The 27790-nt window shown below is 37.9% G+C and overlaps 1 protein-coding gene and 10 pseudogenes across 11 annotated transcripts; 6 read left to right on the plus strand and 5 right to left on the minus strand.

Annotated features, from left to right (window-relative positions):
• Nucleotides 1-269: 269 nt before the first annotated feature.
• AT4G07675 (uncharacterized protein) lies at nucleotides 270-1404 on the minus strand (the record flags this gene model as incomplete). Its single annotated transcript, NM_148266.1, has 4 exons — nucleotides 270-550; nucleotides 624-755; nucleotides 861-944; nucleotides 1398-1404. 4 exons carry the CDS (start codon nucleotides 1402-1404, stop codon nucleotides 270-272), a joined length of 504 nt encoding a protein of 167 aa, NP_680632.1.
• An 834-nt stretch (nucleotides 1405-2238) lies between these two features.
• AT4G07680 lies at nucleotides 2239-5696 on the plus strand (annotated as a pseudogene; the record flags this gene model as incomplete). The annotated part of the gene is made up of 1 exon: nucleotides 2239-5696.
• Nucleotides 5697-6194: 498 nt separating this feature from the next.
• On the minus strand, nucleotides 6195-6782 carry AT4G07685 (annotated as a pseudogene; the record flags this gene model as incomplete). Its single annotated transcript has 1 exon — nucleotides 6195-6782.
• A 1800-nt stretch (nucleotides 6783-8582) lies between these two features.
• AT4G07686 lies at nucleotides 8583-9076 on the plus strand (annotated as a pseudogene; the record flags this gene model as incomplete). Its single annotated transcript has 1 exon — nucleotides 8583-9076.
• Nucleotides 9077-9591: 515 nt separating this feature from the next.
• On the minus strand, nucleotides 9592-10130 carry AT4G07688 (annotated as a pseudogene; the record flags this gene model as incomplete). The annotated part of the gene is made up of 1 exon: nucleotides 9592-10130.
• A 643-nt stretch (nucleotides 10131-10773) lies between these two features.
• On the plus strand, nucleotides 10774-11791 carry AT4G07690 (annotated as a pseudogene; the record flags this gene model as incomplete). The annotated part of the gene is made up of 4 exons: nucleotides 10774-10908; nucleotides 11001-11265; nucleotides 11346-11448; nucleotides 11548-11791.
• A 571-nt stretch (nucleotides 11792-12362) lies between these two features.
• Nucleotides 12363-14095, minus strand: AT4G07693 (annotated as a pseudogene; the record flags this gene model as incomplete). Its single annotated transcript has 1 exon — nucleotides 12363-14095.
• Nucleotides 14096-16928: 2833 nt separating this feature from the next.
• AT4G07696 lies at nucleotides 16929-18204 on the minus strand (annotated as a pseudogene; the record flags this gene model as incomplete). The annotated part of the gene is made up of 1 exon: nucleotides 16929-18204.
• A 1003-nt stretch (nucleotides 18205-19207) lies between these two features.
• On the plus strand, nucleotides 19208-19323 carry AT4G07699 (annotated as a pseudogene). The gene has a single exon.
• Nucleotides 19324-19348: 25 nt separating this feature from the next.
• Nucleotides 19349-22020, plus strand: AT4G07700 (annotated as a pseudogene; the record flags this gene model as incomplete). Its single annotated transcript has 1 exon — nucleotides 19349-22020.
• Nucleotides 22021-23682: 1662 nt separating this feature from the next.
• Nucleotides 23683-27006, plus strand: AT4G07703 (annotated as a pseudogene; the record flags this gene model as incomplete). The annotated part of the gene is made up of 1 exon: nucleotides 23683-27006.
• Nucleotides 27007-27790: the final 784 nt, after the last annotated feature.

Genomic DNA, 27790 nt, shown 5'->3' on the forward strand with positions numbered 1-27790 from the left:
TTATTCTTCATCAAATTTGGGAAGGAACAATTTTCTTTTACGATTCTTCAAAAAATAAGGAATGATTAGGAGTAGTGTAGTGTTCACATGTTACAATTTGGAAAAAAAATTACTGCTGAATGGTGAAAAAAAAGAGAAACAATAATGCCTATTCCTTTCCTAAAATGTGGTCACCAATCGGACCCAATATATATGAGATCTTATCCTCTCCCACTTTTTTCATTTTCATCGAACTGAGAAACGAAGCCAAAACATTGGGTGAAAAGATTTTAAGTACACTTTTGATTTATTAAATGTTGAGGTTGTTGTCCTCTCTGGAATTTTTGTTGCATCCTCTGTTGTTGATCTTCTAAATCTCTAGCGAATTGTTCAAGATTCGAGTCAGCACAACCGGTATCGTATCGTAGACCAGGAGGTTCTGATTGTGGTGTTTCAGCAAACGGTGATGGATTGATCAAAGAAGAAACTGTTTCTTCTATAGAAGCTAAATCATTAGACCCATTAATCCACTGATCACAACTTTGATCTTCATCATTAGGTTTCTGCACCTCTGTTACTAAAAAAAAAACATAATTAAAAGACTAATCTTAACTAGAAAGAGAGTGGTTTCTTAAACGACGTACCTGGTGCATCAACCAGATCGCTTAAACAAAGGAATGAATCTCTTATATTAGCAAAATCATCAGTCTCGAACCACTGATCAAAAGTTTGGTCTTCATCATGATGATGATCATTAGGTTCTTGCAACTTTGTTACTACACAATACATAAATTCAAAAAAAACAATGTCTTCTTCATAAACAGATTTAAAGTAATAATAATCTTAAGGATACACAAAAGGGTTTATCTCTAATTAAGTACCTGGTGCAGTAGTACCAACATCAAGTTGGCTTGTTCCAAACTCATGTACTCTAGAATACACCTCCTCTCGATTTTTTCCTTGACCTGAAACACATGAATTTTATTGTTTCTGAAAAGTCAAACACACAAACGAATTCTTAAATATTTATGGGAAAAGAATAAAGTCTAACATACATAATCTATTGTTCTCAGAATATACTGGTGTCTGCTCATAACTCAACAAAGAGAGATTGTTTTCACAAAAAAAAAAAGAGGAAGCAGCTTTTGGTTCAGATGAATAATGATGAACAAGGTCTCAGGTTTTTCATTAAAAAGCGGAAGATTGCGCGAATGAGAGAGAAAAGAACTAACTCTGTTGTTTAATATTCAGGTAGATTAAAAGATTCTCAGAATCTAAATGATTTTTTTTTGTGAATATCTTTTTTCTTAACCACATTTATTTTAAAGTATCGAACTATTAAAATGTCTACAAATTAATTACATATCTTTAAAAGAAAATATCTGTGTAAGATTTTTGAGAGAAAAAACCAAAAAAACCCGTCATCTACTTTTAATTTGAATATTTAATACCTGTAGTATTAAATTTTAAATAAAAATGCTTAACTTAATTTGGATTGCTTTTAAAACCTTCATTTAATAAAAATGAAATAATTCTTAAGATAGAACACATTTGTATGTTTATTCCTAGAATAGAACACATCTTTTTTTTATTACTCAGATGTTTTCAGTAATTGTGTAATTACAATTAACACCCCTAACTAGTCTTAATTAATTATTATTATTTAATTTGTTTTTAACTAAAAATTAAATGAAAAAACAGTGATTATACATGTCATCATTCCATGTCATTACCATAATCCACGTCATTAATCATCTCCAAACCGCATAACGTTTGGGTTTCTTATTTCTTGGCGTTACTGTTCATCATCTCCCAAAAAAAAACTGTCGATTTCTTCCTCTTTCTCTCTCGACGGAACGAAATCGATATCTTTCGCCGTTTTGCTCTTTTCTCGTCTGTTCCGGCCGAAATTCAAAGCGAATGATGGTGAGGTACGGTTTCGGCTCTGTTATGTTCTGTTTTTATCAAATATTTATGTTACGGCTGAGTTAATGTTTTGTTTTTTTTGTCAAGTATGGTATGTGAAGGCTGAGTTATTTTCTGTGAAGGCTGAGTTATGTTCTCTTTTTTTTTGGCAAATATGTTATGTGACGAACGAGTTATGTTCTATAATGGCTGAGTTATATTAAGTGACGACTGAGATATGTTCTGTAATGGCTGAGTTAGCTTAAGTGACGACTGAAATATATTAAGTGATGGCTGAGTTAAACATACTGATGGGTTTTCTTATCTCTTGTGTTGTAGCTGCGTGTTCGTACAATGGTTGAAAAGGCTGAGTTAAGCGAGCTGTTTCATTCTTGGCCAGACCAATTAGAAGACCCAACACTGGATAACTTGATCCAAGACTTACACGAGGTTAAGCTTGTTAAAGGTTATTGGGATGTGAAGACGAGTGAGAAGAAGAAAAAACTCGTAAAAGATAAAGAAGCAGAGGTGTCTGAATCTCCCGCAAAGAAGCAGAAGGTCTCTCAGAGTGAGGATGTTGATTCTCTTGAGAAAGATGCAGAAAAGAAGAAGAAGAAGAAGAATAAGAAGAAGGAAGTAGCTGTCGAATCTGATGAGGACGAGGATGTTCGTTCTCGTGAGCAGGATGGTCAGGGAGAACTGGAGTCGCTCGTGGATGTGGTGTCCAACTTGATCTCTCCCTTAAACTCAAGGTTTGACACCGTTGATACTAGCATAAAAGAAATGTCCTCCCGTTTGGATGTGATTGGAGGTCAAATCGAATCGAGGGTTGAAGCAAAGTTTGAAGGAAGGTTTGGATCGATTGAGAACGATGTCAAACAGATTAAAGAGCAGCTGAAGGCCATAGCTGACTCAAAATCAAGCAGTTATATTAGAGATATATTTTTAGCCAAACCACAGCCCCAAACGCAGGAAGACAATCCTAAGGCCCAAACTCAAAAGACACCAAACGTTCCAAAAAAAACTACAAATAACCAATCTGCTACTCCTAGTCCTCCTCCGGTAAACTTTTAGTTAGTTATGACCGAGTTATCTGAATATTATTCGGCTGCGTTATAACTTTTAGTTAGTTATGGCTGAGTTATCTGAATTATACGGTTGAGTTATCTGAATATTTTACGGCTGAGTTATCTAAATATTTTACGGCTGAGTTATAAACGCTTGTTAGTTATGGCTGAGTTGTTTTCATGTTATAAATTTAGTTAGTTATGGCTGAGTTATATGAATATTATACGGCTGAGTTATAAATTTAATTAGTCATGGCTGAGTTATATGAATATGATACGGCTGAGTTTAGTTAGTTATGGCTGAGGTATATGAATATGATACGACTGAGTTTAGTTAGTTATGGCTGAGTTATATTTATACATAGGTATGAGTTTTCGTTATTTAACGCCTGAGTTTTCGTTACGTTTATGCAGTCGAAACAAGCTGATGTTGGGGTATGTAGGAATCTTGAAGGAGAATTTGATAAGGTCTCCATTGTGTCTGATTTTGATTTCGTTGAGACTGTTTCTCCTCTCAACTGCCGTTTACGCTCTAGGAAGCCACCAGTCCCAAATGTGCCAAAGCAGAAAAAGGAGAAAACATTAAATGAGCTAATCCAGAAACCGCCAGCGAGAAGAGGAAGAAAGCCTTCGCAGCAGCCTAAAAAGGTGCCTCCTACTGTGCCAAAGATTACAATAAAGAACCCAAAACCATCTGAGGAAGCTAAGGAAAAAGCTGAGGAAGCTAAGGAAAAAGCTGAGGAAGATTCGGATGTAGTTGATGTCACGGATAAGGTTGTATCCGAGTATAATGAAATGCTTCCTGAGTCTGATGAAGATGAGGAGGAAACCAAGAGGCTAAAGAGTGTAAAAGAAATTCGGCTCAAAACTGTTAAGCTGGCCCCGGATGGGAGCTCATTGATTAACCCCGAAGCTATGCCCACTCACACTTTTCCAGTTACAGGAGACAACGGGCTGAGCTGCATGAGAAAGGGTTGTCTGCCTTCACGAGCAATCTATGATCCTTTGGCACCGGTTGATCCGGCCAAACTGCTGAAGCTTAAGGCTTATTTGACAAGTCCCGAATGGTATGGCCCTTTATACATTACTAAGTTGATAAATACGACATGCTTACACTATTTGTTTATATTAACTTTCTTTACTATTTGTTAGCAAACAACCTTTGGAATTGGGGTGGACGAGGTGCTGTTCTACTCTGTTCTCATGGCCGAAAGAAAGGACTGGCCAGACCCGAAACATGGATGGCTGGGTGATGATGTAAGTTATTGTTATATTCTGTCTGAGTTTGGCTAATGTTATGGCTAAGTTATCGTGTCGTTCTGTCTGAGTTAAAGTAGATAATGGCTGACTTACGATGTAAGTTATTGTTATATTCTGTCTGAGTTTGTCTAAGGTTATGGCTGAGTTATCGTGTCGTTCTGTCTGAGTTAATTTAGGTAATGGCAGATTTATTTCGGTGTTAAGGCTGAGTTTTACTTGGTTACGGCTGAGTTAATGTTGTGTTTTGTCTTGGTTTTATTTTTGTCCAGCACATTGCTGGGTATATGAAAGTCCTCACCATGAGGCTCCTGCGAGATCTCACCCCATACTACAGCGAACACGTCATGATTCTAGACCCGTGGTTCACGTCAATGTGGACTAGGGATTACACACAGTGGACTATGAAGCCGAAGAGGGTTTCTTTCAAAGGTACCGCGTATGAAAGTTGGATCAACGATACGGGTGGAGAAGACCCGACAAACAAGAAGTGGATAACAGATGTGGATCACTTGTATGCTATCCTCCATACCGGAGGTAATCATTGGGTGAGCATTCACGTGGACTTGCCTAGGGGTCACGTGGACTACTATGATTGCATCATCGGATGTCATACAAAAAAAAGCGATGGAAAAATCCTGGAACACTGTAGGCCGTTCACGAGGATGATTCCACAGATCATGAGCGAACTTATCCCTCCCGAAGTCCGTGTCCCGCAATACGACCAATTTTCATTCCAGCGAAGGAACATTACAAGGGTCCCGCAGAATACTATCACCGGGACTGCGGCGTTTACACGTTAAAGATTCTTGAATGTTTATTGCTTGGTGTTTCTTTTGATGGCATTACTGATTCAAATATCCAGGGGCTACGGGTTAGGATGGCAACAGAGATCTACGATGAACTACCTCACAGAATGCCCATTCGTTTTTTTGAGACATGATTTGCTTTTTCGAACATGTCTGTGTCGTTTGGGATTTTTAGCATGTGATTGTACTAAATATTGACACTTTAGGATTGATAACCAGAATTATGTCTGTATGAATCTATTATTATGTTAATTATAACAAAAACCAATGTAATGTCATGGATGCATCAGGTTCAGGTTCAGGTTCAAACAAGCGGCGGTGTGTGGATGACGGTCCCAACAAGTGGCCGTCTGTGGATGACAGCCCCACCCTAAAGCTGTATGAACAGGAGAAGCGTTTCAAATCCGTCATCTCTTACATCAGGAGCAACATAAGGGAGACGGCGGAAGCACACTTGCTCGATATCAAACTGCATGAGAAGGAAGCGGAACTTAAGGTCTTAAGGAGAGTGCAGAGGATGGGGGACGGATTTAACGTGGAGGAGGAGATCGAGAAAGTGCTGGCGCAGGTTGGCAAGGCCTACAGAGAGCAGCGTGAACGCCCGGTGAGTAGTATTGATGGGGAGAAACTGGGGTATGGATCGACCGGGCGTCCAATTTCGGAGTCCGATGAAGAATGAAGATGGCGATTGATGTGATTGTATCTTCATTTTTTATTTTCAATTACATTATATGTATGTTATTGGATTCCAGTACTCCTTATCCTATGTTATCATAAACTCTGTCTTTTCAATTTTCAAACTTCACTTTTTATTTTATACTCGCGTGTGTGATTCAAAAACTTTGTCTTTCAGATTTATCGTAGATTAACTTGATGTTTGGCTGAGTTAAACATGTGACTCAATCATTGTTATTCTAACGTTAAGGGGGACTTATCGTAGATTAACTTGATGTATGGTTGAGTGAATCTAAAGTTACAGCTGAGTTATTATATTTTAATTCAACGTTGGTTGAGATAGTATTGAGTTGTGGATGAGTTAGTCTAACGTAACGGCCGAGTTATTATAAATTTAATCCGATTGTACGTTGTGGCAAAGTTATAATCGCACAATTCGCTGTCTTAATGATAATTGACAGTACAAAGACGTTCAAATTGAGAAAAACAGATTAAGCTAAGATCACATATACTTGTTCAGGCTCTCATACTTCTTCTCTAGCGTTTCAAACTTCTTTTCCATAAGAAAGATCTTTTCCACCTGAGACTCGACGCGCTTATTGGCTGCTTCCAGATCCTTCTTCATCTCAGTCGTCTCCTCTTTTATCATGTCAAACTCGTCACACAATGCAACAGTCCACCATCTCTTGAAACCGCATCATTGACCGGGACCCTTATAAAAAAACCAGGAGGTTGATTCATAGGGATACAAAATGAAAGAAATAAAATAAAGAACATTAACTCAAGAAAAGATGCTTACATTTGATATTTCGTACGGACAACTGGAAAAAAAAATCCGGTTGTAACAGGATCAAGAGAAGTGGCAACGACAACCTTAGCATTGCAATCACACTCGATCGGAACGCCCTTATCGCGCCTCCTGTTTTCGCCGTACCTCGTTCGCATCCTTATTTCCATACGGTCGAGCTCCTACATTAACACAACCATGATATACTCGACGTTAGATGGGTAACGATTTGTACTATTCAGATGTGGAGATAAATACCTCATCAACACTAGATTCGCCTTGGAAAAGAGACCTCTGAGCCATCATCTTCACTGTAATTAGTATGGTACTAAAGCACTGGTTCTATATAGTCGTGTCTGCCACAAAATGTACTAATCAAACGACGGCGTCTTTGTATTGGCTGAATAAATTTAGAAGTGGCTGACTTGTCATAGCATTGCGGCTGGGTTTTCACTGATTTGTGGCTGAGTTATGTCGTCATACAGTATGTTACTACTTAGCGTGTTGCTTAGGTTGAGTTTATCGAGATTATTTATTATATCATTATCGAGATAACAAACAACAACTTTATGGGGAACCGCCAGTAATGATTTGGTCCACATGCACAGGTACACACGCCCGCAGTTAATATTCAAAATAATTCAAACGAGGTCGAAATTATTCCTTAACTAAACCCTCCAATAATCAAATAACGTTACGGCTGAGTTATGCAATAAGATTTCGTGTTTTGGCCGAGTTATGAGATACCATATGTTATTATGATATATCAAACCAGCCACCAAATTGTTAGTTATATTGGTAGCGTGAAGATGTGCAATTTCAAAACAAAAAATAACTTTTATTTTCAGCAAGTGTCGATTGACAAAACATGGTCTGTCAAAACCTCTAGGAAGTATGTTGTTGGATATAGTATGATGTTGGACAAAGTAGGCTGTTGGATAAAGTTTATATGATATGATCTAGTTTCACGGTTCCACTAGTTGGAATGTGGTTATGATATGCTAATTACTTGATTTTCACAACTGTTGGCTCAAGAAAAGCACTTTCAGGGTTTGGCCGAGTTATAACAAAGTGATGGCTGAGTTATGCATGTGATGTGGCTGAGTTATATTAGAAGATTTCGATTGTTCGAACTACATAAGAGAAAACAAAATGTTATTATGAGATTTGAATACAAGCATTATTGTTGGTTCGATTGATGTCATCAAATCAGTCAGAATATTGCTGTGTTTTGCTTTTGTTGAGTTTATCGAGAAACAATTATTATGTTATTCTCGAGATTAAAAAAAAAAATGAGTTAATAGGGAACCGCGAATAATGATTGGTTTCATAGATGCATGAACACGTCAGTAGATGATAATTCAAACGAGTTCGAAATTATTCCTTAACTAAACCCTCCAATAATCAAAATTTCTGTTTCGACGTGGAATATTATAACGTTACGGCTGAGTTATGCAATAAGATTTCGTGTTTTGGCCAAGTTATGAGATACCATATGTTATTATGATAAATCAAACCAGCCACCAAATTGTTGGTTATATTAGTAGCGTGAAGATGTACAATTTGAAAACAGAAAATAACTTTTAGTTTCAGCAAGTGTCGATTGACAAAACATGGTCTGTCAAAACCTCTAGGAAGTATGTTGTTGGATATAGTATGATGTTGGACAAAGTAGGCTGTTGGATAAAGTTTATAGGATATGATCTAGCTTCACGGTTCCACTAGTTGGAATGTAGTTATGATATGTTAATTACTTGATTTTCACAACTGTTGGCTCAAGAAAAGCACTTTCAGGGTTTGGCCGAGTTATAACAAAGTGATGGCTTAGTTATTCCTTTATTGTGGCTGAGTAATGTTAGATTGCAGAGAAAAATATTCTCCGCTATTGACCAGATACGACGTGAGTTTGTTACAGAGTCTCCGTTATTGACCAGATACGTCGTCGTTGTGACAAAAACCAAATGAACATGGACACACTTATAAATCCCCAAAACGAAACCCTAAGTTATAAAATTCCAATTTCTGATTTCAGATCCGGAGCTCCTTCTTGCTTTTCGTCTACGAATTTCCCAGCTAAAAAATAAATAAATGAGTAGCAATTCCGAGAACTCGATTGCGAGTACGCAATCCGTCAGCCGTTTGGGACTGGGTTACCATCGAAGTGTCATTGCGGATTAGACGTGGTCATCTGTACAATGACATCAGCAAAGAACCCTGGAAGACCATATTTCCGTTGTCCTATGCGTAAAGATGTAAGTATATAATTGATTTGAGGGTTTTATTGGTTTCGTTGTTAATTGCGGATGTGATTGAATATACTGGACCATTTGTTTAAATGGGTCGAAGATGGTACATACGAAGTGGTTGTAGACAGTTGGCCTAAATTGTCCGCCATGGATAGTGAGTTAAGCGCGGCCAAGTCCGAGGTTGCTGTCGAGCTAGAAGCGTTACAGGCGATGGTGAAAGGACTGAAGGAAGAAGTGATGAGGAGCGAAAGGGAAAACCAGAAATGGAAATTGATGATCAAACTTTGCTGATTTTGTCTTGCCTTTATTATCATTGTCATTGTTTTTGGTATCTTAATGTTCCCAAAAATCAGCGAATAGAGGCTTTTTCTTGGCTAATAGTTTGTTTTATGTTTGTATGAATTGTTTGCTACTGGAATCCATTATATGTTTGATGTTTATCTCAGCGTATAGGGTTAATTCGTTTTTTTGGTTCAAGTAGTAGCTTGCAATGAAATGGAACTTTGTCTTCGGCCAAGCTAATCCAGTATCGTTGACTGAGTTATACTGGTAATGTTGTGGCTGAGTTAATCATACGCTATGGCTGAGTTAATATCTGTTGTGTCTTCGGAAATATAGGTTATGGCTGAGTTATTATAATGTTGTGGATGAGTTAATTATACGCTATGACTGAGTTAATCATACGCTATGACTGAGTTATGATAAAATTTAACAAGTAACCTCAAGCGATAACAACTGACTTTACTGAGAAAGCGATCGTAGATAATATGAGATATAAAGCCATCACAAAAAAAAAAAGAGAGTAACATACTGAGTTCATAGGAATGAGATAAAGGGACGATAAGTAAGAGACACAAAAACATTCAAGACATGAAACCGACATCATCTGGGCCAAATTCAGTAAACATGTCCACCAAATCATTCCAAACTGTTGTCGTCATCCACCTCGGCTTATCTAAACCACGCGCCCATCCCCGTTTCAGCGCCCGCATATTGTCCCGGTACAACGTTCTAGCCACCAAATTAAACTGCGTCCACACCGTCAGCGTGTGCCTTGAATCCCAGGTGTGCATACGCTACAAAGAGAGCAAATAGTAAGAATTTGGTCTACGGTTTACAGGAAGTGCTTTATATAAAAACTCGATGCTTACCGTGAGGAGTAAAAACCATCTTGCCTTGAAAAAAACGGGAATCATCCGGTACGTCGGCCACGCATGGTGAAAGTTGCGCTGGAGTATATCACCAATCGCGACAGATAGTTGGTGATTGAATTTGAACCACGTAACAGTGGTTTTGTCGACCCATGTACCCAATCCAGGGTTTAGAACTAAAGATCTGCACGATCAGGAGCGGTGAGCACGGCTTCGACATCTCTTAGAAACTGTCCGTCGATGTGAGGCACCATGTCGTTAAGATGTGAGGATGAGACGTCTAAATGATGCGTTCAAGTAACTGATATATAGAAAAGAAAAGACAGGTAGAGGAATGCGAAAGGTTCCGTGTTTGTTCGTTTGGCGGGAAAAATTTCCGTACTACGGCTAAGTTTGGCGGCAAAATATATTGTTACGGCTGAGTTATACCCAAGACATGTAACTATTATACGGCTGAGTTGTCAAGAATTATTAAAAAGGACAGGTAAAGGAATGCGAAAGGTTCCGTGTTTTGGCGGGAAAAATATTCCGTGCTACGGCTGTGTTTGGCGGCAAAATATATTCGTTACGGCTGAGTTACACCCAAGACATGTAACAATGTTACGGCTGAGTTGTCAAGAATTATTAAAATAGACAAGTCAAGGAATACGAAAGGTTGCGTGTTACGGCTGAGTTTGGCGACAAATCGTCCTTGTTATGGTTGATTTAAATCGTCAAGAATTATTCAATTCGATTTACTGACTAACCGAGGTACGGTTATATCCGGCCCAATTACCAGCGGTTTAATACGCCTATAAAAACGGCTTTTCCCATAAACACCAGAAGGCTAAACTCTCACAAACAGAAGCTAACGAGTTCAAAATATTTCTTTAATTTTCAACGACTCGGAATTTCACCATGGGTTACAACGGCCTCCGCGACTTGAATCCTTCCATAACTTGCTGGACGATTTGTGTTATGGTTCTTAGGAAGTACGTCTCGTTTTTCACAGATAACTCATTCGAACTACGGGTCGTCTTTGTCGAAGAGTGGGTAATAGAATCTTCACTCGTGATACAAGTCATATTTAACCTTGTGCTTGTCTTATTCCCTATATAACTCACCCTCCAATGTTGTTTTCATAGGGTATCCAAATTGAAGCTATAATCGGAAGTCGGTTTTCTCAACGTTACTACGACATGCTTGAAGAGAATCAGTGGAAAGAAATCAGAACTTTTGGTGTCATTGAAAACTGTGGTTTTGTCCGATCAACAACCCACAAATACATGATTGAGTTCATGAATGCAATTGAGGTAACTCATTCCGACCCAAGGGAAACTGTATTATTTAACAGATTCACACCTTTTGACTACATTATTGAAGACACCGCTCATACTGAATATTTGGTCGGTAAATAATACGTATCTAATGCAAATTTCATACTTTCACAAATCACATGCCTGTTTTTAATCTTTATTTCATACTCCCAGATTTGGTTGGTGCACTCGTCGATGTCGGATGTCTGAGAAATATTACAGAAGATGGTTGGGAGATGGACGGATTCAGACTTACCTTCGAGATTATGGACAAATAGTATAATTTCTTTTGTTTCTTTACTTCTAAATTTCTTTCTTTTCATCATGTATTTTTCTTGAGAGGGGTATAATTGTAACACTGTTTTATATGTTTCAGTAAGGAGAGGTTGAAATGTGAGGCTCTTGGCGAATTGGCGGTTGACTTGCATAGGAAATTTCGATCTTTTCGCAATGACAATATTGTTATTGACAATATATTTGTTGCACTCACATGGTGGAAGATCTTTAGGTATCATACTGGCCCCAAACATGTGAAGATCCAAAATTATGCCGGGATATCAGATGTGACTGTCGACCCCAATATCGAAGAAGTGCAAGAGTTAAAAATGGTCCTCGAGTAATGCAAGATGGAAGGAATTGGGTTATTACCATTGTTTACTTTTCATTTCCTCCTATGTATCCTTCAAACAACTATTTCTGGGAACTTCATTTTGTCTTTGCCTTCAAAATTCAGTTTGATAACTCAGTCGTATTATAATTAAATAACTCAGCCACTAAATAACATAATACGAATATAACTCAGTCGTAAGTTAACATAGTTTATCTATAACTCAGCCGTAACAGGTAAAATGAACTCAACTCGGCCGTAACATGTAAAATAACCGAACCTTTCCACTTCCCTAATTATATAACTCGGCCATAACATGTAAAATGACCGAACCTTTCGACTTCCCTAATTATATAACTCGGCCATAACATGTAAAATGACCGAACCTTTTGACCTCCCTATTTAAATAACTCAGACGTAACATGAAAAACGGCCAGAATATTTTGGCAAATAACTCAGTCGGGATGTTAAATAAATAGCAATATTATAGTGCTGAGAGTCTACAATGTCACGAAATACATACCACGGTTGCCAAACAAGGGAAAGAAGACACATACGGAGTACAAACAGTACTATGCACGGCAAGTTTTAACATTGTGCCCTGTTTCTTTACATCGAGAACATGCGTGTTCCTTCCTAGGGCGTTTAGTCTCAACGGCGACTTCTAGTGCTGATTTCATCCTTAGTTTCTTGGGCCTGCCTGGCTGGTTCGCAACAATCGGAGGCAAACACGGTTGGTCAATTACAATTTGAGGAACAGGGACTTCTGTATCTGAAGGCATGATTGCACCAGCGTACGCATTGACCAAATGACTGCTCTTATAATAAGGACTGCACAGGGATATACGAGACACACCCATATGCTCTACAGCTGCGATTGCATGGATGCATGGTAATTTCTCTTTGTCGAAAAGACGACATGTGCATTTTTTTCATCCACATTTACATCATGCAAAGATGCTCCATAAGTTACTTGAACGCTGGAAGCATCAATCGTTTGTACATCTAGAAGTCTTGACGAGGTGACGCGGGTCTATTAGAGAGAAGAGACAAGAAACAAAACAAATACGTTATGGCTAAGTTATTCCCTTTATGGCTGAGTTATTCTCGTTATGACTGGGTTATCGTTATTCGACGACTGAGTTATGCACTAGTTACAGCTGAGTTACCTGTAAGAGTTTCTCAACACCACGTGTGAGCTGAGTATGCTGTTTGCTCGCATCATCTCTCCGTTCAGCAAATCATCTTGTCATCATCTGTCTTATCGCTTCTAACAGTCGAACTATGGGAAGATTTCTGCCTTGTGACAGTGCTCTCTTCATTGATTTCGCTATATTCGTAGTCATTAAATTGTATATTCGTAAACATGAAAATTAGGATCATTTCCTTGTCTAGATGCACGAACCCTCCAAAGACATCTATCCACCCAGCACTCGTAAGATACTGTAGTCTTATTAGAAGTTGGTACATCAAAATCAAATCCATCCCTTATCGCAAGAAGTTTGAGTCGATACTCCAACTCGAATTTGCTACGGTATTGTTGGCCTACCGCGAGTGTTAGCGTAGACAGCTCCAGCTTTAAATCAGTCAGGCTCCCAGCAGATCCTATCATTTCCATGGTCTGAGTTCTCTTCGAAGGAGAAGGTTTCGGTGAATCTTCGTCATTATTCTTAGGCTCGCCGTATACAGCAAAGTCTTCATCATCAGATGAGGCACCATCGGAGTCGTCAAAAAAATCAAACCGGCTAGAAAATTCATCATCTTCTTCGTCGTCACTTGCTTCTTTGTCAGATGCTTCATCGACACCTGATTCATCGTCCCCTGCTTCATCGTCCCCTGCTTCATCGTCTTGATAATCATAACAGACACCTTCAAACCCGCAACTATGAACTTCGAATCTAGATTCTGCTCTTGAGTCAGATTCAATAGGGCGTTTCGAACCCCTTCCTCTTGATCCGTCCTTCCGACTAATATCACTTGAATCTTTCGCCGTAAACTCCACATAGAGACGTAGCTGCTCGAATTTCGTCAAACCTAGATAACATTGCAACTGTCGATCATTGGAGATATAAACTGGTGGAGTATCGAAGGGCATATTTTTCAGAGTCTTGTTGGAGAACATGTAACTCAGCCGTAACTGATGGGTCGACTGATTCAATCCGTAATCATCGACCACCATCTTCAAAAGACTATCGTAAACTGCTCTTTCCACTTCTAGCTGCACAACTTTACACCCTCTTTCGTCGGGGTTAAATACGAATCTCTGTTTCTTTACCCACGAACCGGAAACAACTATGACCGTAGCGGGACCAGCCATATCAAGAGAAAGATGAAAGAAATTGAAGATGTATGAGAAGATGAATGAAGACAAGAAAGTTCCGGTGATGTTGTAACGTTCAGGCGGTGAACACAGTCTGGGAAAACGAGTTAAAGAAGCAAGGGACGTTTCGTATTTCCGTCGAGGATGCTGACATGGAATGATGAGATGGATTATTACAGCCGACGTCGTTTTGAAGTGATGACGTGGCAAGTCAGCCACCAAACGAACAGTTCATAACACAGCCATGAAGCAAATCTTTAAGTCAGCCGCAACATGAATACTATTACAGTAATTAAAACAGGAAAAAAAACAAAGTTAATTCAGTCGTGGTATGTCGTAACTCAACTAACTCAACCGTAACATTCAACAACTCGGCCATAACTGCATGATATTATAGTAATTAATCTTTTGAAAATAAGTCAGCCATAACATGGCTGAGTTATATCGTAATCCAGTTATTAGCGGCTGATTTGTAACACTCGACCATAACTCAGCCGTCACATTGTTCCATAACTAAGCCGTTCAAAACTATAACTCGGCCGTGTCGAGGAAATAAGTCAGCCTTTTTCTCATAACTCAGCCATATTGTTGCCCGGTTATCGTATAACTTCTTATAACTCGGCCGACCATCCTTAACTCAACCATACCGTTGCCTGAGTTATACTATAACTCAGTCAACATTTTACAACTCAGCCGTAACGTCTGGCTGAGTTATACTCATACTTCGCCGTTTTGTTATGACTCATATATTTTTGACGTAAGTCAGCGGCAACATACCGTAACTCAGCCGTAACTGCCGCTGTATCGCGTTACGGCTGAGTTCATTTAATCCACGTCAGCAAATTCTGACGTGGCAGTGGCATTCCCTGTAATTACGTTTTTTCCGGTAACGTTTAGTAGGGGCACGTTGGGTAATAAAAAAAAGTCAAAAATATAACAGTTATTAAAAAAAGTTCTGTCGTGTTCTGGTAATAACACCTAATTTCTTACCCATCACAGTTAATCTCCCAATAAAAATTCATAAAATCACATACCCGAGTTAACGGTTGTTAATGTCTTTTTATCGCAATTTCTCGTAAAACTGTATTTTACTCGTAAATAGTTATGTCCGTTAAAATATTGACGGTTACTTTTTTACATTCGTGTCTTTCATCGTAAATAGGTGTGTCTGTTAAAATATTAACGGTTATTCTTTTATATTCGTGTCTTTTATCGTAACTTTTGGTTAACATTGACAGTTACTTTTCTGTTAGTATTTTTTATCGCAACTTCTCGTAAAACTGTATTTTTATCGTAAACAGTTGTATCTGTTAAAATATTGACGAGTTACTTTTTGACATTCATGTCTTTTTATCTTAACTTTTTGATATATGATTATTTTTCCATTAGTTTCTTTTTACTGCAATTTTCTGTAAAAATATTTAAGGTTATTTTTTTTGTTGTTGTGTCTCTTTATTACAACTTTCCGTTATAATATTGACAGTTATTTTTTTTTTTTTGTGTCTGTTTATCGTATATTTCCTTATGAATAGTTTTCTACTTAAATATTTATAACTGTTGAACTCTATATATTCGTCTTTCTTCTTAGGTAATTTTAAAAATTTTGTTCTTTATCACATATTATTTGTTTCATGATGAATCCAAAATTAATGTCTTTTGCATTTCTGAACGGTTGTATTTTTTTTTTATCTCAACATCTAGTTAAAATGTTGACGGTTATTTTTTTGTTCATGTCTTTTCATCGTAACTTTCCGCTAACAATGACGGTTATTTTTTCCGTTACTACATTTTTATCGCAACTTTTTGTTTATATCTTTGTCATTTTAATATTGACGGTTATTTTTTTGTTGTGTTTTCTTTTCGCAACATTTCGTTAAATTATTTACAATTACTTTTTTAGTTAGTTTATTTTCATCGTAACTTTCTATTTATATTGACGGTTATGTTTTCCTTTAGTTTCTTCGTATCACACCTTTTTGTTTGTTTCTTTTTATCGTAACTTTCTGTTATTATTGACGGTTATTTTTCCGTTTGTTTTTTTTATCGTCACTTTGTAAAAATATTGACGGTTATTTTTTCTTGGTTGTGTCTCTTTATTGTAACTTTCTGTTATAATAGTGACGGTTATTTTTTGGTTGTGTCTCTTTTATCGCAACTTTCCGTTAAATATTGACGGTTATTTTTTTATTCGTATCTTTTCATCGTAGCTTTCCATTAATATTGACGATTCAATTTTTCGTTAGTGTTTTCTTAATCGCAACTTTTTGTTAGTGACTTTTCATCATAACTTTTCATTAATATTGACTGTTATTTTTCCTTTAGTATTTTTTATAGCAAATTTTCATAAAAATATTGAAAGTTATTTTTCCTTGGTTGTGTCTGTTTATTGCAACATTCCGTTAAAATATTGACGGTTATTTTTTTTGATTATTTTATTTTATCGCAACTTTCCATTAAAATATTGACAGTTATTATTTTCGATCATATTTTTTCATCGTAACTTTCTGTTTACATTAACTGTTATTTTTTTCGTTTTGTTTTTTATTGCAATTTTTTTGTAAAATTATGGACGGTTATTTTTCTTCGGTTATGTCTTTTTGTTGCAACTTTTCGTTATATTATCGAGTCTTTTCATCGCACTTTTTCATTAAAATATTGACACTTACCTTTTTTCGTTCATATATTTTTATTGTTACTTTTGGTTATTTATTGACAATTATTTTATGTGAAACAATATAGAGAAGTCATTAATAAGAGTTCATATAACCCAGAATTATATCATTATAGAAACACCTAGAACTAGAAACAGGACCTTCTAATTCGCAGTTATCTAGAAAATCAATTTTCCACAATAAGTCTTGACACCCATGATTTCATTAATATTTTCACTATAATTCTTTCCCTATCTTCAAACAAACTTCTGTTTGTGACCTAACAGAAGAGACATCTTGCAAGCTCAGCAACTCAACACATAAATATAGCATTCCGGTTTCAATTTTCCCTTAAATTCATATTCAAGGCTTGCAGTATTCAAAACACAATTATCTAACTTAAATACTTGACAGCATCACATGACTTCATTACATATACTAATTAGTTATTATCATATGTGAACCATACGTGTAAATCTAAGATGAGTTCTTACCATTTTGATTTCTTCAACTTCTTTAATCGATGGTTCCGGGTAAACAGATGAAACTGTACCATAACTCACGATTTTAACCTTGTTTTTGCGCACACCAACCAGTTCAGGCTCCCTAACCACCCTCCACCAAGCAAGTGCCACAACAATTTTTGGATGACCATAGCGCCGGTAACAGGTATCAAATTCCAATGCCTTTCTCCCAGTGGCCTCACAGTCTAGAACCTCTTTGTTGCAGAAGGAAAACATCTAACAATTTTAAACACACGAAATTATAATATTTTTTTGGGAATTTAAGCCGGAAAACTTACTATCTGTCCATTAATTTAAAAGGAACGATCATCCCCTCAACGCCGACGTCGGGATCACCGGAATGAGACAGAATTCCAACTTCAACAACAGAACACGAGATCTGTACGTTCAGTGTAAATTTAGATCAAACCCTACCTTCAAATATGTTGTCTCTAAGAATCAATTGATAAAGTTAATAAACATAGACTTACCGACTAACTGGTCGGTATCGAAAGTCCCCTCCAATATGTTGTCGAAGGAAGTGAAATTGTTGAACTTGATAGCGGTGTTCGGATCCACCGATGTTACAACCGTCTCGTCCATCAAGTAAATCCCATATTCAGGCCTCGTAGTCTTGACTGGATCAGAATTAGGTATAACCTTGAAGTTAGTTAACCCGATCCACTTATTTTCATAGATCTTGTCGAAGTAGAAGGCAGAAAAGGGTCGGTGGATTGTAATCTCCATCCTCATCCCCTATTCAGAAACTCAAAAATTGTTAAAATCAGGAACATGCAAAGAAAAAGAAAAAAAAATTATTACCGTTTCATATAACTCTTAGTTCGAATGAATCGCCCCTTTGGAATATTTTATACTTTTTCAAGACAATGACTCGTACAGTCCAGCCGGTGATTAGAGGGGAGAGCTCGTTGAGAAGATGGTAGTTGAACATTTTTTTTCATTCGTTTCAGTGATTTTATGGTCAACTAATGGGTTAAGCAACTTCCTTAAATAGCATTTCACATAACCAATAACTCAATCGTTTAGAATACCGACCGGTTAGTAATAACTATTCGAATTAACTGGATATCGTTTAGGTATCATTACATTATGGACTCAAAAATTATTTTTAAAACGTGTATCCATAGCAACAAATCCACAAAATTTGGGTTATTGCCATGTATTACATAAATATATATGTGAATCCATCAGTAAACGTCTGAAGATCCACGTGGATAACAACAAATTTATTTAGCTTGTTTAGTATTTTCGAATATTAAATTGAAATATTTGAACCGGGAAGATGGGGAGCTCTCATTCGGAAGCGAGTGAAATTTGCCGCCAAAACACATTCAAAAATCATCTTGTTTTACCTTGGATAAATACGTATTTATACTTGTATCCATAGTAACAAATCCACATACAAGATATAATGACAAACAATAATTCACTATTTTTGAGGATCCATGACATGTCAAACATTTCAATAACCACATGGATTACAACAAATGTTTAGAAATGATTAAAATAGTAAAATAATACATCAAAAATATTTGAACCGGGAAGATGGGGAAATCTAATTCGGATGAGAGGGAAAATTGCCGCCAAAACACAACAAATATCAACTTTTTTTTTGGGAAACAAATATCCACGCGGATTGTAATTTTTTTATTACTACACTGATGTAAAAAAATTAAATAAATTTTATACAAAAAAATCAAAACCAACGAGAGAGTTGCCAATATTATACATAGACCAAACCGGTTCTATACCACCCATCGATGTCTAAGTTATTGGTATAATAAAGTCTATAAATAGAACAAAACCTTTAAACATTCTTATAAAAAGATGAATCGTTTAACTGAAGATAAGGTGGGCGATTTACGGGAAAGCAAGGTTTATAATAATGTTAATTTATATAATGATTGTGAGTAAATTTCTTTATTTAATATGTAGGAGATTCCAACGATGGATATACACATTCCTCAGCCGTTGATGGAGATCGTCGTTAGTAAAGTTGCTGAAGATGGTGTTGATGCTTTAAAGAACTGGTTGCTAGCTGGGAGATAGGATCAAACCAAGAAGAAGCTTCAACAATGGAGAAAGTGTTCTCGGATAAAAGTCAAAGCCAAGGAGAACCAACACTGGGCGAAGTTGCTGTGAACAAAGATGAGAGTGTCAATGCAACTATTCAGATCAAAGAAGAACCACCAGCTGTTCAACCCATCGGCCAAACTCAATGTAAGCTTCTAAACCCCTATACACTTCAATGGACTAACTTGACTTATCTATGTGTAGGTAAACAAGTTTTGAGGACAAAACCTCTAGAAGAGGGAGGGGATGATGTAAGAATCAATACCAACATTGATCTTACTGGAACTGACAAACTTGCTGATGGACTCACTAAAGGACTTACTGAAGGTTTCGCTGAAGGACTCCCTGAAGGACTTGCTGAAGTACTTTTCGTACAAGATTATTCGATGCCAAATAAGGAAAGGGACATTACCCTTATTAATGATCCGTCTAAGGGAATCAAGAAGAAACTCCAAACTTTCCATAAGGTTCCCCACCCGAGTTATGCTACACCTCACCTCACCCAAGACCCGTTGAGTCACTTCTTTCCTATTTTGGATTCGCATGAGTTCACACCTCAACGACTCTTTCCTTTTCTAAAAGCTTGCGTGTTTAAGAGCATCCAAGTGATCCTAAAGCTTCCAAGAAACCGCACATTTCTTCCCAAGTTATCTAGATACAAATTAAGGCTCTACTTGCCTTATTTGGCTGATTACACCATAAAGCCTCTAACGGCTCTATTCGTTTATTGTTTGCGATTTGTTTCCTTTGTTTTGGCATATAGCCGTTGTACTAGAGCTTCTATATAACTCTCGATTTCATTTCTATTCACCAATTATTTTAGAAATTATCTCAATAAACTTTAAGTTTGTTTTACAAAGAATTGTCTTTGTGTTTTGTCATTTCAAGTTGAGTGTGGATTCACTTCTCTTGGGTGATTTGCGGGCTGAATAACTTGTGGATTCAAGTTGTTTAATTTGTGTGTTGATTGTGGATTCATTCAACAACCCCTCCATCTACCATCTCTGTCATCACTCATAGACCATCAAAGTTTCGAACCTTTGCTTCTGTTGATAAAATCATTGGGTGGACTCCCGTGTTTTTATCAACTTCACAAGCTTGTCGAGCTGACTATGTTTCAAAAATCACCATCTTGATAAAGAAAGGACCGCCATATGTATCCCAACCAGTTCTAAACCGAGATTTACCTAAAGAAGAACCACGTCAATTAGAAAGATTCACTCAAGTTGAGGCTGTCATGGTCCACAAACAATCACCTAGAGCTGAATGCAATATTTTTTAGGATAAACCACCAAATGCTACACCACCATTTAAAACTCGAGGTATTTATCTAAACTCCCAAAATCGAATGAAAGCTAATTTGCTTTCTCTTGGTGAAGGTTGTACACTTTTGAGGCCAATCAAGAAGACTAGTGATCGGGAGATAAGCACTCATCATATGAGTCAATCAAGAGATCCTCGTGAAGATTATCAAAATCAACTTCGGCTAAAACACATGGAAGAATGCATAGAGGAGCCTGAAATGGATATTTCTTCATTTAGTACTTTCCATACCTATCAGTGGCGACCTGGAGAGTTGTTAGATAGCTCTAGAGAGGAGGAGTTGGTGACCAACAATGCCTTGATCCAAAAAGAACCCCCGGATCCAACGCCACTTCCATTTGTCATGATGATACCAAACACCGAACACACTGTGAACCTTACTCAGGTACGTAACTCTTTAACTTGATTTGTTTCTCCTGTTTCAAGAACTGTTACTATGAGTTTATCATATTTAGGAAACATTGAGAAAGAGTTAGATTTATTTAAAGATCATTTGGAATCAAACTCTTGTCTTAGGATAAAAGTAAAACATGAACATTTCAAGAATGGTGCATTGATTAAAGCTGAGCCATGTTTACTTATTTATTGTGATTTCATGACTATGATAACGCATTTGCTTTTTGCCAAAGGTGTTGACAAAATTGCATGTATAAAAGAGGAGCCACTAGACTTAAAATTTCTCTCGTCAAATCTCTTTAAGAGGACTGGAATTGGAGTTGTTTTGAAGCCAAAGATCGATTGTCCATTCAATCGAACAAGAAGAAAAAGCGACAATGCTTATGAACTTGAGCTGCAAGGTAAGTATAATGTGATTTCCAATTTCAATGATTCTTACTTGGTTATTTTCATTGTAGGTGAATTGGATTTGAGGTCAAATCCTTTTCAAGTGGGAGAGGATGATGTGATCATGGAAAGCACAAAGGACTTGGAATTTGATCAAGAGCGTGTAGCCGAGGAAGAGCTTGAAGCAAATGAGCAGCTTGAACCTGAGGAGCATTTCGAAGCAGAAAATGAACTTATAACGGAGAAAGAGTATGAGAAAGATGTTATCTTAACCTCATTGGTTTTGATACATGATCATCAAATGGACATGTGTCTCATTTGTACTTGGAAAGAAATAGAGGTTGCTTTTCTCAACAACTTTTATAATGATGCAAGGTCTGAGGAGCTGAGAATGAAGATCTCTACCTTCTCTCAAGAAGCAGTTGAAGCATTTAAAGCCGCTTGGATCAGATTTAGAGGATATTAGAGAGATTGTCCGCATCATAGTTTCAGTGAGGTTCAACTGTTAGGTATCTTCTTCAGAGGAGTTGATTGGCATTATCAGATGGCTTTGGATGCAGCTAGTGATAAGTAGGTCTTTTAGGCCTACTTATGCTAAATGTGTGAGGTTCAGTTCAATTCCCGTAAAACACAAACATGTCGATGCAGCTATAGGGGGTGTCAATCAAGTCCACTGTTATTGCTAGCAATCAAGACGTGTACAGAAGCAATTAAGTCAAGCCAGATTATAATGATGGTGGGTTTCTAGTAACAATCATAGGTCAGGATTCAAACAAGTAAAAATGAGAACTTAAGAGCCCTACTCGATCATTGGGTCGAGTAGAACCAACAGGTGTCGAAATTAAGTAACTAAAATGCAATCAACAGGGGATACAAATAACAGGTAAATAAAAGTGCAATCAACAGGGGATACAAATATATCTAATAGGAGTCCTAAGGATGGATTCATTGATAAGGGCAACTCTAGGGTTCATCAGATAGCTAATAGGTGAAAGGTAGATACCCTTGACGATAAATTCAAAAACTGGGTGAATCCACTGTCGTGATAGAGACCCCCAGAACTCTACCACTTCCTAATCTCAACTGTCATTGATGAAACATAGCAGAGCAGGGTTTAAGAAACAATCTACCAAATCCAATAAGCAGACAAGCCAATGTCTTGGTCGAGTCTACAAATCTCTGGAATTCGTAGATCAGACATCCATTTGAACGTCTTTTGGACGTTGGACGGCAATGATCGAATCTCCACATTAGCCAGCGAAAACCACATAGGGGTCAAGCGAAGTCAGAAGGGTTCTAACCTAATCTTTACCACTTGGCTAACCTAGAGATTACCCTAATCTAATCCATCCTCAAGAACCCTAATCACTACTCAAGCAACATTCTCAAGAACACAAACCCAGAAATTACTGAAATCATACCAAAATGTAGATCTAAACAAGCTAAACAACTTTACTTAAACAACTAAATGCAAAACAAAATAGATTAAGAGTAATTAAGTTTTGAAGATTCATAAACACAAAGAAAAACTAAAGGATAAAAGCTCGATCCTTTGGACAAACTCCAAAGTGATCTATTTATAGTAAAACGTTAAAACCCTAGATTCACTAGAAGACAAGAGACTTGAGGCGGTTTGGGTGAATGCTCGATCTTGGGGATCAAGTAAGGAGGGTGCTGCAAAGTCTGCGCCTTTGTGTCTATGCTCCGAGTGATCAATTGGTCGAGTAGATGCTTCTTCCTCTCCTATCTGTATGCTCAGATGTCTGTTTGAGTGGGGAATGAAGAGGATCCGAAGACGCTTTGATAGCTCAACAAGTCTTGTAAAGTTGGTCACCCTTGGTCGAGTAAATGGGTCGAGTAGAGGATCGAGTAGGAGGGGCGAGTAGATCAATCTGCTGCTTCATCAGAGGCTGCCTTGATCGAGTAAGAGGGTCGAGTGAATTGCAGCCTCCTCTGTAGCTGCCTGGATTGAGTAAAGAGGTCGAGTGAAATGATGCCTCTTCTGTAGCTGCCTGGATCGAGTGAATGGATCGAGTAGAGTCCTTTTTAGCTCCTTCCGCACCTGAAAACACACTGAAACATGCAATGCAAATGCAAGATGATCCTAGAGCCTAAGTATGCAAAATAAGCTAAAATGGTGCAAAATGATACGATACAATGAGCATATGCACAGCTAAATGATGATAAACATACACCTAAAATGAGTAAAATACAATGTTATCAGCTAGTAATGGGAATTTCATGTCAAGATATCCAGAAAATGCAACAATGTTGATTGACAGCTAGCTTCCAGCATTAGTACCAAAAGCGTTGACATTGCAAGGAAAACGCAAGTTCAGTATGTTGCACAGGTTGACAGTTTAGCCACTTCAGAGAAGATGAATCAATAGAGATACATGAGCTTCAATCAACAATCTACACATCAGAAATTTGTTCAGCAAACTAAAAGCTTCATTCAAGATTATGCTTCTTCAACCCAAGCCCACCCTCCACCCGACACCACTAAGACGATGAATCAATGCTCGAACAGTTTCTCAAAGGTCAAATGAAGCAAACAACCGATATTGATCACAAACTGGTTGCTTTATCTGAAGATTTGTATGGGAAGATTCAAATATTTAACAATCAAATAAAGCAGTTGAGTATGGATAGAGAAGATGTTTGTGCTATTGAGTTAAGGAGTGGAAAAGAGCTAAATCCAGTGCTTCAACGAGAGCTTCTTGCAGCCAAAATCGTCAATTTGGAAGAAAATGATGTTGCAGTTTTTGCAAACCAGACACCAGTGTCGACCGCCACTGCTGGGTGTCGATCGACACCAGCCATGGCATACACTACAGAACGCTACAGTGTCGACCGACACCAACCCAGCCCAAACATGCGAATTCTCCAAAACCCGATTTTAGTTGCAGAAAAGGCTACCAAACCCAAGGTTCCGTTTCCCAAGAGTCCTAGGAGGTCCAAACAAGAGCTTGATGATGCTAGATGCAAAGCTATGATGGATAAGTTGATTGTAGAGATACCACTTATAGATGTTGTGAAGTCTTCTCCTATGATTAGACAGTATGTGAAGAGGATGGTTACTAAGGATTTGCTTACTGAAAAAGCTGTGATGATGATGTCTACACAGGTTAGCGACATTATTCAGAACAAGATTCCAAAGAAACTTCCAGATCCAGGTAGCTTTGCTCTCAATTGTGGTATCCTTAACGAGAGTTTTGAGCGACGCTTGTGCGATCTTGGTTCTAGTGTCAACTTGATGCCACGTTCCGTTGCGCTCCGGCTTGGTTTGACCGATTTTGAGCCTACGAAAATCACTCTTGTTCTTGCTGATCGATCTGTCTGTAGACCCGATGGTATCCTATGCGATGTCCCTGTACAAGTCGGTACTAGCTACTTTCCTACATATTTTATGGTTTTATCTTATGAGAAAGAACCTAAAGATCCTCTAATCTTGGGAAGACCTTTCTTAGCCACAACTGGTGCCATTATTTATGTAAGAAAGGGAAGAATACGATTGAATGTAGGTGATCTTACAATGCAGTTTGACATGAATAAGGTGGTTAAGAAGCCTACCATCGATGGGCAGACTTTCTATGTGGATACTGTCTCATCTCTGGCTGATGAATTTCTCATGAAGATGACACCTGCTGATCCTTTGAAGCATGCTCTGATTCCCTCAATTGACAAAGTTCCCAACGGGTATAGTAAGCTGCTGGATAGGACTGAGCATGTGATGCAATTGGTTGCTCAAGATGAGTTAATTGGCACATCTTCCCAAGCAGCAACAATTGGCAATTGAAGCCCAGAAAAAGCTCATAAAGTTGATCTAAAACCGCTTCCAGCAGGGCTAAGATACACATTTCTTGGTAAAAACTCTACTTACCCTGTCATTGTTAATGCTTCTTTAAACAAGGCAGAGCTCCCTAATAAGTATCGCAAAGCTCTTGGCTATTCTCTTGATGATATTACAGGTATCTCTCCAGACTTGTGTATGCATAGGATTCACCTCAAGGATGAGTCTAAGCCCTCAGTTGAGCATCATAGGAGACTAAACCCGAATCTCAAGGATGCTGTTAAGAAGAAGATCATGAAATTGTTGGAAGCTGGGATCATCTATCCTATTTCAGATAGTGATTGGGTTAGTCTAGTGCATGTGGTTCCTAAGAAAGGAGGTGTTACAGTGGTTAAGAATGACAAGAATGAGCTGATTCCTACACGGACTATTACCGGCCACAGAATGTGTATTGACTACAGGAAGCTGAACGCTGCAACAAGAACGAATCATTTTCCTCTACTATTCATTGATCAAATGCTGGAAAGGTTAGCTAATCATAAGTACTACTGCTTTCTTGATGGATACTCAGGATTCTTTCAGATACCAATCCATCCAGATGATCAGGAGAAGACCACGTTCACTATCCCTATGGTACTTTAGCCTATCGCAGAATGCCATTTGGTTTATGCAATGCTCCTGCGACATTCTAGAGATGTATGATGTCAATCTTCACGGACATGATGAGAATTTCATGGAAGTCTTTATGGATGACTTTTCTGTTTATGGGTCTTCATTTGAAGCATGCTTGGAGAACCTTTGCAAAGTTTTAGCGAGATGTGAAGAGAAGAATTTGATTCTTAATTGGGAGAAGTGCCATTTCATGGTTCAGGAAGGTATAGTTCTTGGTCACAAAGTTTAAGGTGCTGGTATTGAGGTTGATAAAGCCAAGATACAGGTTATGACAAGTCTACAGGCACCAAATAACGTGAAATCAGTGAGGAGTTTTCTTGGACATGCTGGCTTTTAGTGGAGATTCGTCAAGGATTTCAGTAAGATTGCCAGACCACTAACAGCTTTGCTTTGTAAGCATGTGAAGTTTGACTTCAATGCTGAGTGTCATGCTGCTTTTAATCAGATTAAGAATGCCTTAGTGAGTGCTCCAATAGTTCAACCTCCGGACTGGAATTTATCTTTTGAGATCATGTGTGATGCAAGTGATTATGTCGTTGGAGCTGTTTTGGGACAGAGGAAAGGCAATAAACTACATGTTATCCACTATGCAAGTAGAACACTTGATGATGCATAGCAGAATTATGCGACAACAGAGAAAGAATTGTTAGCTGTGGTTTTTGCTTTTGAGAAGTTTCGCTCTTATCTGGTTGGTTCAAAGGTAATTGTGCATACAATTCATTCAGCACTCAAGTACCTTATGCAGAAAAAGGATGCTAAGCCAAGATTACTACGATGGATTCTTCTTCTTCAAGAGTTTGACATCGAAGTACGGGATAGGAAAGGGATTGAAAATGGAGTTGCTAATCATTTGTCAAGGATCAAGGTTGAAGATGACGTTCCTATCAATGATTTTCTACCTGAAGAGAGTATCTACTTGGTTGAGACAAGTTTGCAGGAAAATCATGGCAATGTCAATTCAAGCGCAGATGAGATCTGTAGAGAATCAGTGTCGATCCAAACCACACCCCCTGTCAATCGACACCATCGAGCTTCACAGACAGATGGTTCTGCACCTCTTTCCCAACCCACATCTATTTCAGTTCCCTATGATAGGTACTCCTCCATCTCTTCTCCTACTTATCCTTTGATTACTTCTTTAAAATCTTCGAAGTGTGCTTCACGGTAAACAAGCATCGAGTTTCTCAAGAGCTTGTTTCCTCTACTGATTTTGCAGGTAACAAAGTAAGTACCGATCGACACCACCACCAGTGTCGATCGACACCAAATGCTGCATAGAGACGATCTGTTTACACACCGCCTTGGAAGGCGAGATTGAAACACAGATCCTATGTTCCCCCATCCAAGTCGTCAACTCTATCAAGTCAGGCTATTGACTATAAACAAGCGCTTAGTGGGAGGCAACCCACTGGTATGGTGTTTCGTTTTGTCTTTTTCCTTTATTTGTGTTTTTCTTTTAATTTTCTAAATGAATCTAGTACACGTATAGTACAGGAATGTGTCTAAAAGGTTCTTAAACGTTAACTTGATTGATGAGACCCATCGATGAGAACCTAATGGATATAGTTGAGAACTTGGGTATGAATTCTAGGATGTTGTGTGGGCTAGAAGAGAATTACATAGTGGTCAGGATTTGACTAGAACTGTTTAGTGCATGGATTTGGTTTGTATGATCAAGGTAATAAGCTAGAGAGATTGGAAGTTTCTGTGTTTTTAAACCTCTTCCACGGGTTCGGCTTTTGTGTTTTGCTTGAGGGCAAGGAAAAGCTAAGTCTGGGGAAGTTGATATACCTCGATTTTTACTGCTTTTAGTTATGATTTAGGTATAGTTTTTAGAGTCCTTTTGTTATTTGTAGAGTCTTTTCTACTCTTT

Source organism: Arabidopsis thaliana, chromosome 4 (genome assembly GCF_000001735.4).
Source record: "Arabidopsis thaliana chromosome 4, partial sequence".
In the NCBI taxonomy this organism is placed as follows: domain Eukaryota; kingdom Viridiplantae; phylum Streptophyta; class Magnoliopsida; order Brassicales; family Brassicaceae; genus Arabidopsis; species Arabidopsis thaliana.